The sequence below is a fragment of the Danio aesculapii genome, chromosome 11 (assembly GCF_903798145.1).
Source record: "Danio aesculapii chromosome 11, fDanAes4.1, whole genome shotgun sequence".
In the NCBI taxonomy this organism is placed as follows: domain Eukaryota; kingdom Metazoa; phylum Chordata; class Actinopteri; order Cypriniformes; family Danionidae; genus Danio; species Danio aesculapii.
Genome location: NC_079445.1, coordinates 27308113 through 27328519, shown reverse-complemented (window position 1 = coordinate 27328519; position 20407 = coordinate 27308113). Strand labels below are relative to the sequence as shown.

At 33.2% G+C, this 20407-nt stretch overlaps 1 protein-coding gene across 1 annotated transcript in view; it reads left to right on the top strand.

Moving 5' to 3' along the window:
- iqsec1b (IQ motif and Sec7 domain ArfGEF 1b) overlaps nt 1–20407 on the top strand; it is a 359306-nt gene that overhangs the window by 92234 nt on the left and 246665 nt on the right. Inside the window, 1 exon segment of the mRNA XM_056468517.1 lies at nt 4822–4857. Within this exon segment, the coding sequence (XP_056324492.1) occupies nt 4822–4857 (36 nt within the window).

Here is a 20407-nt window from a genome sequence, read left to right as displayed (position 1 = left end):
GAAATACTGTAAGTTAGGTGATGCTTTTTGTTTAAGTATATGATAAAGTATTATTGACAACCATGTGGTGTTTTATGCTAACTTACAATTAGCAGTTTCAGTAATTAGCAGAATTGAAACAATGGAATTCATATGACCCCGTTATAGTTTATGCTAACTTACAATTAGCAGTGTCAGTAATTAGCAAAAACAAAACAAATCAAGGAAAATGTGACCAAAAAAGTTTGAGTTTACAGTATAAAACATGCTTTGTAGAAATTCTGTGTATTAAACTGCACAACCTAAACGAAATAATGATCATCTAAAGGATGATCTCTCTATAGAACAAAAATGATTGACTTTATTTTATTTAACTTTTTTTCATTTATGAGGAAATGTGCCGTTATGGATGTGACGTCTCTCCGTTATGGATGTGACAGATGTGAAATTGCCTCTTGTGTGACTTTGGTAAATCAAATATAATTGTTTGAAAACACTGACAGAGACATTTTTGAGTATTTTAAAGCACTGTAAAATACAAGCCTACATACAAGAAAATAAATGAAGAAACGGTTTCCATATTTTGGTGAAAACTTTTTCATGGCAATGTTGTCATTTGCTTGGAATTGCTCATATATATATATATATATATATATATATATATATATATATATATATATATATATATATATATATTTATAATTATGTCCTCAACTCTCAGCAATACAACTTTTCAATGAGTATACTTGTTTGTATTCAATACTTTATTATTATTATAATTTTCCAATTTCCATATTTGCAATTCTTGTATTTTGGCGCTTTTTTTGCAGTCCACTTAGAATCCAACATGGAAATAAATTTTTTCTTTAATGGAATTGATTGTTTTGAAATTCAAATGGCATTAACATGCCTGTGTTTTTATTTCTGTAATAAATATGGCTGTCAAGCCAGGATCTTGGTGCTTTATTGTGGGTATGTTGTTTACATCAAGAAATCTGTGTTACAAGTTAAACAAAAATTCGAATAAACAACTATATTTTGAATTTAATAGTTTTTTGTCTTGCGTTTACGTTAATTTTACATTTGAATAGCCAAAATTACAAGTTTCAGTCTTTTAAATGTGATTAATCGTGATTAATCGTGATTAATTGCAAATAAAAAAGGTGATTAATTAGTACATTTTTTTCATCGATTGACAGCACTGAGCACTATGTATATATATATATATATATATATATATATATATATATATATATATATATATATATATATATATATATATATATATATATATATATATAATATTATTATTATTTATTTATTTATTATTATTATTTATATATTTATTTATTTTTTTTATTATTATTATTTTTTTGACAGTCATGTGGTGGTTTATGCTAGCTTACAGTTAGCAATTCTTAGTAATTAGCAGAATTGAAACAAATGGAATTCATATGACCCCACTGTACTTTGTGCTAACTTGCAATTAGCAAAAACAAAAAAAATCTAGGGAAATACTAAATTAGGTAATGTTTTTTTGTTTAAGTCTATGATGAAGTATTATTGACAACCCACTGTTGGTTTATTCAAATTTTCATTTAGCAGTCTCAGTAATTAGAAGTGAAACAAATGGAATTCATATGACCCCACTATAGTTTATGTTAACTTACAATTAGCAGTGTCAGTAATTAGCAAAAACAAAACAAATCTATGGAAATACTATAAATTAGGTGATGTTTTTTATATGACAAAGTATTATTGACAATCCAGTGGTGGTTTATGCTAGATTACAGTTAGCAATTCTCAGTTACTCTAATTTATATTATTTACATCCATTTGTTTCAATTCTACTAACATTTAAAATTACGACCAAGTTCTACCAATATATTTTCATTGGTTTATCCTCTCACTCCAGACAGGCGAGCTAGAGCGCTAACTGCTATGTCAGCGGTTCGTTTCATTCATTGACATATGAATCTGCTGGCAGCTTGCACAGAATATGACAAATTGAGTTTTGAAGGCAGACAAATACCTAGACGGGAATAGCAAAGATGCAGTTGTGGAGGTAAAAGGGTCGACCAATAGTAAGGATGAAATCGCAGCTTTTTGACTTTTGTGGGGACTTGTCAATACTGTCCAGTCTGGACACTTCAACAGCTCTCAGATCCATTCTCATTTGGATTGACTATTTGTTTTTTAATAGGATCAGAACCAGTTTTCTTTCCAGCTGTCTGAGAGTGTGTAGTGAGAACTGTAGTGTTTAATAAAGTGTGATCGCTATCCTTGGTGTGTTTTTTTTCACTTAGCTGTATCCTCAGTGTTTTTGATTAAAAAAAGGCTTACAAAAGGTATTTATTTCTGAATGTGGCTTTCAGATTGGGCTGCAAATGCATTTTCCATGATAGCAAAAAGTCATCGCAAAGACGTCTATTTGATGTTTGTGTTTACATCTTTGACACATTTATTTGACTGTTTGCTCAACTGCAAAATGTCCATTAAATGTCAATTTTCAGACATTAAATAAAATCGTGTATCTTACAAATTCGTTCAGCAGACCGTTTTTTTTAAATAATTTTTGGGGTTTTCAGTTTTAATTGATAGAACAATAGAGATTATAGATGGGAAAGCGTGGGGAGCAAAGAGAGGGGAAGTATTGGCATAGGCGGGAAGTGAACTCGGGTCGCTTTGAGTGCCATGCAATAATGCACTTACCACTACGCCATTGGCATTGACTCATCAGACCTTTGTTTTCAAGACTTTAAAATACATCTTGTAGATGTACATATGTTGTCTGGGTCATCTGGGTCTCATCACTTGATCATGGAAAAATTATATTTTGTTAAACATTTCTGACCAATCTAAACTTTTGGGTCATTCGTTTTGTTTATATAATGCCAAATTTAGTTTTTGAACGATAGCTGGTTTCAAGGTTTACTGCGGTTTGGAAGTCAAGGCAAAAATGTTATTTTATACTAATAGCATGTGTAAGTTGTTGTTTGTTGTTTTTACGTGTTTTTACGCCTATTTTATTTAGTTTCACATTTAGGTTTTTAGCAGAAAAGTGAACATTGGAGTGGCGTATATCCAAAGAAAAGAAAGATGTCCAAAGATCTCTTTTTAACTTGTAAAAAAATCTGTGTTTTTGAAACCATTGAAGACAGCAGAATTGACTTCTGTTGTCTTCAATAGTTTCAAAAACACAGATTTTAATTATTTATTTTAATTATTTAGCCTGACATGTTTACTGTTCCAAAATATTTGAAATGTTTCTTAAAATAAAATATATTGTTTTCAAAGGGTAAAAAAGTACAAAAGAACAGAAATCAGAATACTGTGAAACCATGATATTTTTATCCAAGGTTATGATGCTGTCAGAATCTTATACTGGCCCATGCCTAGTCAGCTTATTTGTTTACTTTTTAATGGTGCAAATCTGATCCGAATGGTCAGACTTAAATTGATTTGAATAGTATTTCAAAACACATGAATGTAGTGAAGAATGGATTTGCAAAAAAAATATTTAATGTTTTTCATTGCCATTCAGATTGCAGTTGGATTTGGACTGAAAATCTGAAAGGGGCCTTTGACTTCTTTCGACATCTTTAGTCCAGTGTGAACCATAGTGTTTCTAGAAAAACCATTCTCTCAAAAAAAAAAAACCCTTACCTAAACTGGTGAATTATTGAACAAGGGCTTGGGCTAGGGGATGCCTGAGGTAATCTGCCAGTCACAAATGTGAATATTAGAGCGCTCCATCAAATACGGAGAGGATGATGCTGGTTGAGGATCTGATCGCCACTGGGTTTTCACAGAATAACGAATGCTTCTTTGCTTCTTAAAGAAGGATTTATGATTAGCCTTGGGTTGTTTACTCCTCATCTTGTCAGTCATGGCAAATAATATATATATGTATGAAATTATTTGCCATAAAAATATATATTGTGCGTGTATATATATATATATATATATATATATATATATATATATATATATATATATATATATATATATATATATTATACACACAATATATATTTTTATGACATGCTTGTTTGAAATAAGAAACAATGATTTTAAAAGTACATGCAACAATCATGCAATATGGCCAAATTAAAGGTTTATTTTATCATTGTTTTGGGTTGTTTTCTGCAGATCTTGTCAATCATGTAAAAAAAAAACTTCATATACTTGCAATTCACATGTTTATGACGTGATTGTAGGATTCTGCTCAGTTAACTCTATAAAGGATTTACCATACTGATTTAAATTGTGACCTTAAATTGTGATTTAAAGTTTGTGTTTTGAAAGTTTTTGAGTGATATATTAAAGCTGTGGCTCAAACGAGTAATTTCTTTTACTCTTATTACTCTGGTCTGGTTGTGTTGTATGTTTTTTTTTTATGATTTTCATGAAGTAATGTTTAGAGATTACACAACTTGGATATGTGAACCAGACTACTGTGGTGTTACTAATAGTAATTAATTCATGTATAAAATATGATTTATAATAATATTTAAATACTTGAATAAGCCTATTATGCTAGTTTTATGTGTTTTTTGATACATACATTAAAGTGTCTTAGTACATAAGTCTGACTACAGAACAGAATTCCCACTTCATAGTCTTCATAGTCAGTTATTCATAAATTGATTATTCTGAATGTTGTTCCATTGGCTCCTAATTTGTCAAATCAGTTAGCATATAGCAAATATTGTACTCTATTGATACAATGAGAATTCTCTTTTCTTTTATTCTCAAGTTTGATATTTGTCAAAGTTTTTCAGTGTCTCTTTTAACTTTCTAGTGGTTTCTAACACTGTGTCTCTCTTTGTGCCCCCACAGGAATGAAAGTGAGGGCCTGCGTGTCTCAAATGTCAGGTAGGTTAAGAGAGGACACTTTCTTTGTGGATCTGCTGTCACCCTGATGCTTGTAGTAGATGCTCGGAGAACTGCATTTCTCATTGCCATGTCAAACATCGCGATGCACGCTATTGAACAGACATATGTCATTTCCACAGCTAAGTCATGCATGCTTGTTTGCATTTTCTCAGACACACATTAGCTTTTCAGATGGACATCCTCATTGTCCCCATCGTAGGCTTGTAAGCTGTTTCCCTCATTGGGGATTTCTTGGAAACACGAACACTGAAGGGTTGTTTTTTCTAGGGCTGATTTTTGGATTATGTGGATTATTTTTAAGCTTTTAAGTTTACGTACAAGGGCATTGTGTAATCAGGGACGTACCATTGAAAGATTTTACTTTTTAGTTTGTCATGTTTTTATTCTTTGTCTAGAATTGAGAGTTTGTGTATGTATGTATGTGTGTGTGTATGTATGTATTTATGTATGTGTGTATGTGTGTATGTATGTATGTATGTGTGTATGTATGTGTGTATGCACTGTATGTACTGTATGTATGTATGTATGAACTACATGGCAGCTTACACAAAAATGTAGGTTCGTCAAATGAAACTGCACTCGCATTATTGGTATTAATTTAAATGTTATTTTTATATGTCAGCGTCAGATATTCACATGAACTTTGAGAGCACTTTAAAACGTCAAACAGGTGTAAGCCAGTTAGATCACGCTATGCAAATATTCTCGGAACAGATGATAGCCAGTCACGTTTACGCAACACTGGAACAGTAATGTGATTGGCTGTTGTCCTCTGTGACACGTTGCCGCTGACATGTTTTGTGAATAAACCGTGAAACCGTCAAGCGTGCAGCCGTCGAGGTGTGGCAAACTTTATGTGTAAACATCATCCCAGGTGAGCGCAAGTAGATACATGCAGTGAAAGGAGATTTCCGATAACCGATTAGATTATTTTCGATTAGATGAGCCGGTAACCATGAAAAAGGCGTGACTTGAACAGCTTTTTAACCTGTACACATTAAAATGGTGAAATCTGCATCTGAGTAGGACTCTGATGGAGAGTCGACACCTTAATATTTCATGCTTTATGTTGTTATGAAATAACTTGCCATGAATTAGTGTTCGATGTACTGTGCGCTGACAATGTATGCATTACTTTTTCACTAAATATATCTGTTATTATTACATTCTTACTAGTATGAGCCATGATCGATATGTTGACTACATTTACTTTGCACTAATATTAACCCGGGTGGTAATGTTGCATTATTAAGAAAATGAACAGTGCTGACAGTGGACCAGTTGTCCAATAAAATTAGTAATGGGCAATGTTGAATTTTTTTGCAACTGAAAATAAATAAAAAATTGTTGCGTGTTGCAAAATATTTGCCTCTTGTTTTTATTGATGATGTCACCAGCGACCAGTCAATGTCGACTTGACTTTGATAACATAATAGTTGACTTCTGAAGTCATTCAACCCCTAATATATATATATATATATATAATATGTATAATCGCACAGCCCTAAGACATAATATATATATAGGGCTGTGCGATTCAGGGAAAATATCTAATTGATAATTTTTGGACAGATATTGCGATTTCAGTTTGATTTGCGATTTAATCTTGTAGTCAAGCTTCAGCTCAATATTCTGTATTGTAGCTTCTTACTGCTAAAATTCAATGAGTGGAACTGAAAAGATATCAACTTATATTAGCAAACAGCTCTGAAATTGTACTTTGGTACTTTTCTGTTGCTAGTCACTGGATTGAGTGTCACTGGCAATACTTTTGGTTGACTTTTTAGCAAGACATATAGCCGCCTGTGGTCCTTTTTTAGGTGCTGGTTGTTGTATTTCCTCGTGCAGTGGCAACAATTTTGTTTGGTGTCTGTGACTTTGAAACCAATATATTACTGACATGCTGTTTTTCTGTGATATTAATTTGTTTATTAATGCTTCTGAAGTGGCAGCTCATCATCCCACTCGTTTTGTTTGGGTTTTTTTTTATTGTGGGCATTCTGCATACAGGTAGTTCGGTTGAGTAATTCTCATTGGGCAGAACGAAAGTGTGCTCACTCAATTGGCTAGTAAGACTGTCACACACAGACGGCAGTCATGCATTTGCTCTGGGTAGGGGAAGTTAAAAAATATATATTTCATATCGCAGCCTCTTGCGAATCTCTCCTAATATATTGCTGACTTAAGCATATAATGAAATACTGTAATCACTAGGACAACAAGTAATTTATTATTCCTTTGGATATTTATTTGCTGAAATCAAGACAGTGGCAAATTAAAATATCAACTGAAATATGTTACAGGTTCATTTGAGCGTTTGTCAGCAAGAATAATGAAATATTTTTTTGTTTGGACATCAGTTTTCTTGTTCAGTACATCATAACTTATAAAAACACAAAAAAGTGTGCATAAGCCTTCTGTTTCTTAACATCTCATCATGTGGATGTCTTTTTAGATAAAAAAGCATGCCCATAAACAAACGGCACAATGAAATATTAAACCTTCTACTTTGAAAGTCTTTTTATCATCTAGAGAGAGCTGACTTTTTGCTCAAGTGCTGAAGGATCAAGTTTTATAAAATAAGACATATTTTTGTACCATCTTTCTACTTGACACTTCAGTGAGACACTGGACGTTTTTCCATCAATTTAGACCCAAACGTCTCTACATCTCTACAATACATATATATATATATATATATATATATATATATATATATATATATATATATATATATATATATATATATATATATTCTCTTAAAGGACAGATTCACTTTACAGAACAGATCTGTATTGGTATCAATTGTGGCCACCATTAAATTGTGACAGAAATGCGAACAGAAACACGGCTGCTGCAGTATCCGTTCGGCTGAACATTTATGGGTGTTTCAGCACTAGGATTATTAACAGGCTTAATTAGATCCTGGCTCGGTGCTGCAGCGTTATAGCATGTGAATCAATGTACCTCAACGTTTCCTTCCGGCTTGGGGTGGCATTAGATTAGATGGAGAAACGAAATCCTCAGGGACTCCTCCATACATCCAGCAAGTCCTCCTCGACACTCGTAGCGTTTTGTGAGCCAATGTAATGGTCTTGTTCGGGGTTTGCTGTTGATCCCAGATTTCATCAGCCAGTGATATTCGAATTGAGCGCTAGAGAGGAAATTGTTGCACCAAAAAAAGCCTAGGCTGCTTATCAAAGCGAGAAACTCCCCTAAGGATCGCTCCTGAAGGAACATTGGACTTGTGCAACAACATTAAACATGATAACACACAACAGTTGTCAGTAATTTGCAAATTATCTAGCTGCAGATTGATGACACTTATTAGTTTTTAGGGTGAAGTGCTGTAAGGGACGCAGGGTGAATGATCATAATCAGTTAGGATCGCTGTGCATTTTCTGTTAGGCTGTGGTAAAGCATGTAGTTTTCACAGGCAGGGGAGGGTCTCGCTGTTTTAGCTTTTGACCGAAGGCCCCTGTGTTGACAGTCTCTTGGCTCCGTTTTCCCCCGGATCTGTCTTATTAGCATGGAGAACTTGATAAGATTGTTGAAGTGGAAAAGCAAGGCAGATATGAATCTACATTTAAAGCTCCTTCCTGTGTTGGTGTGAATGAATGAATGAATGAAGCAGATGTATGATTTGGCAGACCAAGGACTTGTTAGTGAAAAATGCTAGTGTGTTGAGTTATAATGGACTGATATTGGTCAGTTCTTGGTAATTCATGATGATTTTCATTAACTGATAAGCGCATTCCTTGGCTGATTTTACACAAATGTTCCTCCCAAATTTGTGGCAAATGGTATCAAGCTCTGCTAATACTGGAATTTCTGTTTTGCATTCTTAGAGTAATATAGTGTGTTACTTCATGTCTAATTTCAGACATAGAAAAAAAGAAAGTAGCATCACAAACCTACACAATCTCAAGGCAATTCGTAACTTTTGGATTTAGTGGCCAATTCAAATGAATTTGTACAATTTAGGGCTGCACGATATTCGAAAAATTTAACATTTATTCTGTGATGTATATTGCGATATGAATACTATTTCACTAGATGTGTTGAATAACTATTTGGAAAGAGTTTTTAATTTTAGATTGATTGGGATGATTCTGTAGAGAGTATATATGCATAAAATATAAGAAACAATCTACAAGCGTAGATAAATTCAGTAAAAAGATGTGAAATAAATAAACAGGGTTTTATTGTTTTCCAAGGAATCAAACTGTATTCAAGTATACACTACTTGATTTTACAATCAGATTTAAAATAATGCTGTATAGTCTTCGTTTTATAAACAATTCAATAAAATTAGTCGTTATCAATTTGGAGGAGTTGGGTGCCACGCTTCCTTTTAAAAATCGTATATTTTTGTACGACTGAACTAGTACAAATTTGTACAAATTAGTCACTAAACCGGTGAAAAGTAAAATAGTTACTGTACGTTTCCTCGTGAGATCAGGGTGTCGCAAACTTGTATGGCTTGAACTACATTTCACAACCTATTTTTAAAAGGGGCAGTTTACCCAAAAATGTATTGACATATAAAATTTTATATGACTTGTTCAAAACCAGTTTTATTCATTGGCATAGTCTTTTTATTTATCAGGGGTCACCACAGCAGAATTAACCTAGATTATTCAATTTACCTAAAGTGCATGTCTTTGGACTGTGGGGGAAACCGTAGCACCCAGAGGAAACCCACATGAACAGGAGGAGAACATGTAAACTCTACACAGAAACGCCAACTGGACCAGCCAGGACTCGACCAGTGACCTTCTTGCTGTGAGGCGACAGTGTTAACCACTGAGCCACAGTGCTTCCCCAAACCAGTTTAAGGTTTTTTTTTTTTCATATTTTGAACAGAAAAGTATATCTTTCAAAGATTGTTAGAAACTCCTAACCATTGAGCACCTTTATTTTTGTTTTGCCTTATTTTACCCTTTAGTTAGCCTAAATAAAGTATTTTTGTTTGCGCTTTATTTAGTCTTGTTTTTACATATAATGTTCCATTAATTAAAATTTCTTTAATTTTTAAAATATTTATAGTTAAAAATGAACACTTAGCTTATTTTGCTGTGATCGTTATGCAAGGATCCTTATGCATTGCATAGGATTTAGCTTATACTTTAAAGGCTATATTCTTTGATTCGAAAATTACGTGTTTTATAAATAGTTGCTCAGTGTCGCCTCACTGAAAGAAGGTCTCTGGTTTGAGTCCTTGCTGGGTCAGTTGGCATTTCCTATTGCATATTCTCCCCTTGTTCGAGTGGGTTTCCTCCAGGTACTCCGGTTTCCCCCAAAGTCCAAAGACATGCGCTATAGGTGAATTGAATAAACTAAATTGGCCATTGTGTATGTATGAATGTGAGAGTGTATGGGTGTTTCCCAGTACTGGGTTGCTGTTCGAAGGGCATCTGCTGTGTAAAACATATGCTGGATAAGTTGGCGTTCATTCTGCTGTGGCTCCCCCTGAAATAGAATATTAGCTGAAGGGAAATGTATGAAACATTAGTTTAGAAGGACTAGGCTATAAATAAATGGAATACTCTGAATTAAATAGGCTGGAGTGGTTTGCTAGTTGAATATATCAAATCAAACTAAAAAATTCTGTCTATTATATTTAAGATGGAGTGCTGATCAATGATTCATTTAAATTATGATGATCACGGAATCTTTTCTCTTGTTTGTTTGTGATAGTTTGCTCCACTTACCATTGGACTGTTATAAGTTATTATTTTGGGGATGCCTTTGGCGATAATTAAAAGCGAATGTTAGAAAGACAGAGCAACAATGTTTTATGTTTATTATGCAAGAGCATCCAGTAAACATTTGTAAGTAAATTTGTAATGAGCCCATTGTTGACTACGTAGTTTTTTATAATGTAGTTATTGTGTACTAAAGAACAGATGTTATTAGAGTTTTTATTACTCAGATTAGCAGAGCTATAGATATTATATTATGTAAAAAAAACACAGTATTGGATTGGTATCTGTATTGGCTGATCCTCGCAACTTTTGGTATCGGATTGGATGGGATAAAAATGGTATCGTGCATCCCTTTTTTCGGGTGACATATAGACAGAAATCTTATTGTGCCACTTAGTTTGTTTAATTTGATGAATTAAAGCTCTGGAATAATGGAAAAATAAGCAAAATGGATCTTAAAATACTCATGGTTTCAACTCCAGCATGCGTAATTGAATTAATGACATGTTCAGATGTAAAAATGCCAGATGCTGTTAGAAAAGAAGTGACTGGAAGTTGCTGCAGAAACAAGGTTGTATTATTGTGAACCGCAAGTATAAAATGACAGTATACTGCTACACGTGTCTTTGACTCTTGTGTGTGGTGGCGACAGCAGCATGGACTAAGGCCACTCATGCCATCTGCCAGGGGTACTGCTGCTGTCTCATTAGATGTAATAATCTAGCAAAACAGCAACATGTTGACAGGATGGAAGGAAACATTGCTAATGCATACCCTCTTGCTGTTGATGTTGTTTTTTGCTATATGCAAACCAATATACAGTAAGCCATGGGACACACAAATCAAATATGTTGCAGTAGACTGTATTTTCCTTCCTCAAAGTGAAACTGAAAAAAGTGCTGCATGCATACAAACTGTCAACTAAGAAACATTTGTTATCCATTTTCACAGTACTTCTTGCTAACTACAAAGGAATTTTCACATACAAATATGGCTGATAATCTATTTCATTTGCAAAAATTTAGGAAACACAACATAATGACAGCCATCTTCTTTGTGTTCTTCCATGACTTGTTTTGTTTGCTTAGTTTCGTCACCAGTTTTTTTCTCACAATCTGAACAGCCAGTCAGAGCACTCTTTTTCGCCGATGGGCGACATTGATTCAACATGCTGAATCAATAAAAACTGTTTGCGATGTGAACCTTTTTTCTAGTTTCTGTCCAGTTTTTCGATCTTTTTTTGAAACACAATCATGGTGCATTGTTAGAAAGTACTCTTAGAAGTAATCCTAATAGAAAGTACATTTTCTATCACCCCATGTTAATGCATATTTTGAAGTATCGTATTTGAAGCGAGTGATGGAAATGCCAAATTCTGAATAAAAGTCCCTTAATTAACAAAAAAGTTTTTACACTTACTTGAGGTGATTTTGGAGTTGTTCCATTATTAGAATTAACCATTTGCCAAGTAAACTCTGACCTAGCGAACGTTACTTGCATGTGACCAATCAGCTGTCTCCATTATGCTTGCTTTGTTACTAGGTTGGTTACTAGGTTACAAATACAACTGTCAGAAATGCATCTAGTGTTCTTCACATTTACCTACTTTGAAAAGCTTCTCTTCACATTAAGATAGAAACCTGACTACTTACAATATAAGATTGTGGCAGTTTTGGATATCAAAAAAATTTCAGTGTTATTGCATAAAAATCACTAATGCAAATTGATCCATATTGGCAGAATTGAGAAAATGTAACATCTGAATACATATTGTATGTATTCTAAATGCAACTTTTGTCATCATTTTCGAGCATACTAGTTTATATTCACATTAGGTTGGAAAATAACTACTTATAAGATCAGTGCAGTTTTGTAAATTAAAAAAGGACTTCGTGATGTCATCAAAATTACTGCTCGATATTGTCAGAAAAAGTATAACTTTTAAATACATACTGTATGTTTTCTAAATGCAACTTTAGTTTCATTGTTTGGAGCATAATAGTTTATATATGAGCTATATCCATATACGGCTACGAGTGTGATATTGTGTTTATGCAACAGTTTGATGGCATAATCGTGTAAATAAAAAAGAAAACCAAACACGGAGAGTCTCAAAAATCTTTTTGTATGAGGAACTACATTCTTCCACCATTCAGTCACATCTGCTGCTGACCTCAGAACAGCAGAAGCTGTTGCTAATTCACCAACTTCACTTTAAAGCTAGTATTTGAAGGATTCTCAAATGCGTATGCCTAAAGTGATGACAAAACAGGTGCCGAACAGCATGAAATGCCATCAGTCTACAGAGATTTCCCAGTATTTCTCTGTTTCAGTCAGGAGATACTGACTGCATAATTAACCGAGATTAACCCGAAAAAAGCCGAAGCAAAGCAAACACTACCAGATTACTATGGTATAAATGCAGCACTACAAAATACAAAAGGGAGAGATCGAATTACAATGTCACTTACTTGTTTAATGATGATTTGTTCAGCTGTAGTTTGAAATTTATGCTGGGTTTGTCTCCCTAAGGACTTCTTATGCGGTCTCTGTCTCCATCTTGTGGTGGAACGCCAACCTGCTAAATCCAAAATTAAAAATATTTAAAATAGACACTATCAGTATAAATAAACTGCATAGCTGCAATCTAAACAACTTCATCCTCACCTAAAAAAGCCTTAAAAATACATTATGTTGTCCAACAGCTGCAATATTTGTCAAACTAATGAGTTTATTTCTCAGCTTGTCATGTGGGCAGAGTAATACACAAGGGTAAAGAAGCTAATATTGCTAATATTGCAGAATATCTTATGACTATCAGCCAATCAAATTCGAGAACCAGACTGTTGTATAAATATGTTTATATTATATGTGTTGTGTCAGCTTGCAGCAAATGATGATCAAGAATAATATGGAGCCATCAGCAATCATATCAAAATATTAAAAGTGTATAAATACACAGACAAAGCAACAATGAATGACATACCATAAAGATTTTGTTAAACATGGTTGTGTGTTGTGACATTGCTGTCTTATCCAATATAGTCAGCATTGCATAATCTATTTTCAGTGTCTCTAAAAAATCTGTGTCAAACTGTGTCTGAAATTGAATCTGCATTAAAATGTAATGACAAACAGTTTTACTTCTCGTCATCTTACATAATCCCACTGCGACTGGCATATTTTGAACAGTATCATTGATCAAAATGTATAAAATATTGAATATCGAAGGTGTGTGTTTGTAGGTTTAATTATAGAGGTCATACCTGCCTAATGAAAACTATTGATCTGCTGAATGTTTCACAGAAACGACTCTTTAGCTTCAAGCTTTACCTCCTCTGTGCCTGGAAATGAGGACAAACACTAATACATAATAAGAGATACGCTTACAGTAAAGTTCTGTTCTACAATATCAAAGCTTGGAGCCAAACTCAATTGAGTGAACCAGCATATCGCTCATATCTCTCCCTTATCTGGACGTTTTTAAGTCCCCTTCAGTCAGACTTTGATGTGGAGACTGATAAATGGATGCTGGCAGTTGAGTCAGATATCAGTGTTATTTCAGCCACTGTTTTAATGTCATCAAAGCCTCTCATCTGTTTCAGACCACAATAACACGTTGAGCCTTTCGAAGACAAAAAATGACTGTCGTGGAGGATTTTTATGCTTCAGTTGGGATGTTGGAGAATACATGTGTGTGTCTTATGTTTTTAATAATTCATTTTATTTTATTAGTTATATTTATTTTAAGTTTTACTCGATTTTTTCTAAAGCATTTAAATGTAATAATTTATTTTGGATATTATTTAATATGATGTATATTTATTTATTTAAAAATAAACATGATTGTTTAACTAAATATTGCAAAATAAGCTTTTGTAGTTCAGTAACAACATGTATGTGTGTTTTATGATTACTGTAACAATACTAATGTTTACTGCTTTTATTAATCCTTATTTATTTGGTTTTATTATCTTATTACATTTCAGAATAGTTACACAATTTATTCAATTGTATATTTCCAAACACTGTTGCCCAATTTTTTAGGAATAGTTTAGTTCTGATTTATTTTCATGTTGCCACATGTAGTTTTTTTGTCCTTTTTTATTATGAATGTGATTTTTATATGCTTTTTAAAATTTATTTTATTTTATTTTATTTTATTTTATTTTATTGTATTTTATTTTATTTTATTTTATTTTATTTTATTTTATTTTATTTTATTTTATTTTATTACAAGTGTTGTTCAGGGAGTAGTTTTTATTGTAAGTAGTTTAATTTTTTATTGTGAAAAAAACAAACACTATTTCAAAGTGTTACATATTGTTATCTTTGTTGTATTTTTATTTTATTTTTTTTTTACAAAAAATAAGAAATAATAATAAAAAAGAAAAAAATAACAAAATATAATAATAAGGGCAAAAGAAAAATGGAAACAAGAGTAATAAAAGTGTACAGAAAATTACATCAAACTGAATGTTGAACATTCATTCAACAATCACAATCAAATGTTGAGATACCTTGTCAATGATTTAAGTAAATATTTATAATTAAACAGTGTAAGATAATAATAATTTAAAACAAACAAAAATTAAATCACTACAATATAAATAAATTAAAAAGGAAGGCGAGTGGATCTATTTAATGGAAGGCAAGATGTTAAGAGAGTTAAAGTAAGTTATAAAACTTTTTAAAGAAATTAGTTTTTCCAACTTTAGAAAATCCATGGTATCCATAAGCCTTTGGGATGTAGCTGGAGGCTTATTTGATTTCCAGTAAAGGAGAATACGACACCTAGTTGATAATGAGGTAAAGCCCAAAATATCAAGTTGTTAAGAATTCAACTGAGACCAAATCTTTGGAACCCCATAAATGGCCAGGTAGTAGTGTAATGTTTATATACTTCAAAATATGTTTTTTTTTTTTTTTTTTTTTTTTTATGAGCTCTGTTTAATGTTCAGGTTGTTCAGAATTTATATATTTATTATGAGGATTATTAATTAATGCATTCATTCACTACAAATAAATTTGCCAGTGCTTCTGAGTATAACTTCCGTGTTACCATCCAGTCTTCTAAAACGTTCTTACTTTAGACTGTATACGTAATTATTTAGGAAATTTGATAAATGTTGTACTCTTTCATTCTTTCATCTTTTTGAAAACCAAGGCTAAACTTCATATCAGTCTGCAAACTTTTTGAAAGCATCATTTATCGTGGATAACTCAAGATATAGCTTTTTTTTTTACCACAAAACTCATGAAGTCCAGTCCATTTGACAAATCGTTTCAATTACAGTGACTCACACCATCATCAGCACCAAGTGAAATGTCACCTCTTAAACTTGTTTCTTTATTCTCCTCACCACAAACCAAACAAACACTCCCTTCTAGCATTTTTGGAAGTGTTATCGCAAAGCAGCACATACAGAGTGCAGAATATGCTCAGAATGATGTTGGCTACGTGCAAAGTATGTGCCGTGGAGCATGCCGATCACTCAATGCAGAAGTATAAATCAGGCTTTTTGAGGGTGGCTCAAGTGAGCAAAAAATCTCCAACAATCCTGTGGAACTGCAGAAGTTGGTTGGGTCTTAGGGTCAGAAATTCTCCAAAACTGCAATCCTACATCCCCAAAATCACCACAAATTGTTTGAAAGGCTCTCAGGGATAAAAATCTCTCAAATCAAACCTCTGGCATCTAGCTAAACAAAACAAAATCTTCCATTTATTTATATAAATATATACCTATATATACATTCTGAGCAAAAAAATCAAACACTTAAACAATAAAGAGATTTTTTGTCAGCCTTTTTTGCTCATATTTACCAAGGGTGCCAATATTAATAGATGTCACTGTAGCCGCAGGGAGGCTTTTTGTCCTGCTTCCCCAGAGCATTTACCCTCTCTCATTTTCACCTCAGCCTTTACAATCACCTCCCTACCTTCTCTCAGGCTCTGTATGTGTCTGCTCATTGATTTGGTGCCTGTAATGGGCTGCTCCATTGAAGCCTGTCCACTCGGGGTGTGTGTGTGTGTGAGTATGTGTGGGTGTGCGTGTGTCACACAGCTGTTTGCAGGGCCTGTTCCAGCACTCTGATGCTCATGCTAACAGTGCATAGTAAGACAGGCTCTTTCTGCTGACATGCTGTTCTGTATTGGGCCTGTGGTTTTGCCAAGGTTAAGTAGGCAGGTCCGCCACACACCGGTTGCTTGCAGATATTGGGAATAAAAAACATGCACGCCATGTCAGTAATCTGAAATAAGTGCAGCTTTTTTAAATATCGGGCATAAAGGCATGTCTGGTGTTTGAGTTACACCCTGTTCTGCCTTGTCCTGGCTGATATAAGGCTGAAAAAAAAATCTAGCTTTTAAAGGTTGAACATTATATTTTCAGGATATTCATAGAGTTGTTTGTTTATTTGTTTATAATAATAATAATAATAATAATAATAATAATAATAATAATAATAATAATAATAATAATAATAATGATTACTACTACTATTATTATTATTATTAATTGTTATACTTATTAATTAGTTATTATTATTATTATTATTATTATTATTACTATTATTAATAGTAATAATAATAATAACAATAATTATAACAATAACAATAACTGTTACTATTATTCATCAGTAATTGTTGTTGTTGTTGTTGTTGTTGTTGTTATTATTATTTTTATTATTATTATTATTATTATTGATTGATTGTTGTTAATATTATTAATTAGTAATTATATTATTATTATTATTATTATTATTATTATTATTGATTGTTGTTATTATTTTTATTTAGTAATTATATTATTATTATTATTATTATTATTATTATTATTATTATTATTATATTATTATTATTATTAAAACCAAAAAGCGAAACACCGAAATAAATTATGCCAAGTATGCATTTATGACTATGACTGTGAACTAATTTTACTAAAACCAATGCATTGCAATTATATAAATTAACATTAAAGTTTCAAGGAATAAATCAATAACAAATTCTGAAAATATTTATTTAGCACATTGCAACAGTGGGTTATCACTTCTGGGTATGAGGACTTATTACAGTATTACAATTTTTCTTACCCAATAAATGCATTGATAATATCCACAGATTTTTTTTATAGTCAATCAGTTTAAACTAATAAAAACTGTGACAAATATTTGTTTTAAAAACAAACTTAAAACGATTTTAATATAAGTTTTGCTTAAGTTGCACACTAGTTTGATTATGTATAAACATCATTATAGGCTGACGTCATGCTGACGATCAAAAACAAAAGTACATGATATCGCAACACAATCTCACGGCAATTCGTAACTTTTTTTTTAGTGGCTAATTCGTACGATCTAATTCGTACAATTTAGTATGATTTGCTCATCCTCCAATGACGGTTGGGTTTAGGGGCGGGGTTAGGTGCCACGCCTCCTTTTTAAAATCGTACCATTTCGTACAACTGAACTCGTACGAATTCGTACGAATTAGCCACTAAACTGTCAAAACGTAAAATACTTACGTTTTCTCGTGAGATCAGGCTGGATATCACAGGGGAGTGCACCTGAAAAGAAATGAATGACACTCCTCATAGAGCTTGAGAAGCAAACAGTTCTTTATGATCTATATCATTTGTAAGATAAAGACTTGCAGATGAAGGAAAATGCATGGGAGGAAGATGCTGTGGGCCTTGAAAAGTGAAAAGGTAAAGTGTATTTATAAATAAAGATAGATCCAGTGGTGAAAATCATACTCAAGTAGAAGTACCATTACTTGCCCAAAAATGTAGTGAAAGTAGAGGAAAAGTATCTGTTGTAAATATTACTCAAAGAATGAGTAAAAAGTAGCCCTTTTTTAAAAGTACTCCAGAGTAGTGAGTAGCGAGTATAACGCTGTGAAAAGCTGATGCGTTTACATGCAATTTGTGCATGTACAAAACATGTACAAATCATTCTGTAGTGCATTTAGTTATTGTTTAAGACTATTTGGTGATTTCAAGCATCACACAGTAAATATCAGCCATCCTTTCATCAGTAACATGCAGTCTAAACAGTCTCTGGATCATTGCGTGTGAAGACTTTAGACATCTTCTTGGACACTTTTAATGCTTCCAAGTGGTTTATAAAGCACTCATGTCTTAAGGATGTTCAGTATGATGCAAATTACTGTCTGTTTGTGATGTGATTAGACGGGAATCACAAGACACAAGATTTTCTACTCAACCAATCCTCATAGACAAGAAAAAATAAAGTAGTGATTGCAAGCTAAAGGAAAGTAGTGGAGTAAAAGTACCGACACAGCACTAAAAATGTACATAAGGGAAAGTAAAAGTACACATTTTTAAAACTACTTACTTTGTGAGAAAAACTACTCAATTACAGTAATTTGAGTATTTGTAATCCATTACTTTACACCACTGAATAGATTCGTATTGTAACTACCTGTAGATTGAATAGTCAGCTGGGCGCTGCACACGCTCTGCTTGCGCCAGCAGTGTGGAATAGTCTACCCGTTCAGACCACACGTGCAGGTTGCGGTTTCTGTTTGTGTCATCACCACACTACTGTTTATGTCAGTGCTAAAAATCTTTCTGCCATTTTCGGCAGAAAATTTTCAGCGGCCAAATATTCGATGCATCCCTATTATTATACAAAAGCAATTAAAATGGGTGAGAAATACTTATCCAAAACTGTTGAACTAACAGTTAGCAGAATTTACATTTACAGAATTTAAAGTTCTCCTTCTGACAAATTCTATCATATTTAAGCCTTTTGTGTTTGTGCAGGGCCAATTAGTGTATTTAAGAAAACAGCATTTCTTTTGTGTTTATAATATCAAACTTTCTTTCATTTAATATTAGTGGGTTTTTGGACTGTGCATGCAATTATTTCTCTGCTTATTTTGGAAAGGATTTTCCTCTAAAAAGGGGGAAAAATGTGCTCCTTGACATCTAAATGTGTGAAAACTAGCTAAGTGGGCTGAAGGAAAGCGATGCAGCTCTCTTTAGCTTTGGACACAGCTGGAGAGAATGACTGATACAGCACTTGAGGTTTTCCCATAATGCCTCTCTTCTCCCTAATTGTGCTCGGTTTCCTCTTAATCCAGCCCGAATCTACACCACATCACAGCCGGTCGAGTTTAACAAGTATGCCACGGCAATAATTCCCAATATCTTAGTCGTGTTGGCACACATATTAGCCGTGCTATGTTGTTGTGTACCAGCGTCTGCTTTCACTCTTTCTCTGATCTGCTACAAAGAGATGCTGGGAATGTGGAGCAGCCAAACACTAGGCATGGGCGATGTGACTCTTATATCACAATATTTTCTGGGATCTATTGCGATATATCAGTGATGAACATTCATACTGTATCTATCCAATGAGAAATAAAAAATAGGTATCTTTTGAGAGAAGTGTTTTCTTTATGTATATTTTGAGCAATGTTTTTTAAACATTATGAAGTGAATTTGGAGTAAAAGTGTCAGTAAATCTCGTTTGCTATGGTCTCTTGTCAATGTTATTGGATGTTTTTTGAGCATCTGCAGTGTAACGAGGTGCTGAGTGCCTTTTGATGTTGAAAAACACAGTGCCCATCAGTGTCACTTTTGAGCTAGCCGTCCAATCTCAGTGTACGAGGGGCGGGACAATACAACGCAACTGTCAACAAATCATTTGTTAAAGACCTACAATTTGTAATGATAGCCTACAGTGGGGATACTCTGTATAATAGCAACTGACTGAAGAAAATACTGCACCACAAAAGTCCTACAAAAAAACAGCTTCTTTCAGCACCACAAAAATACTTCTATGGACATGCAGCC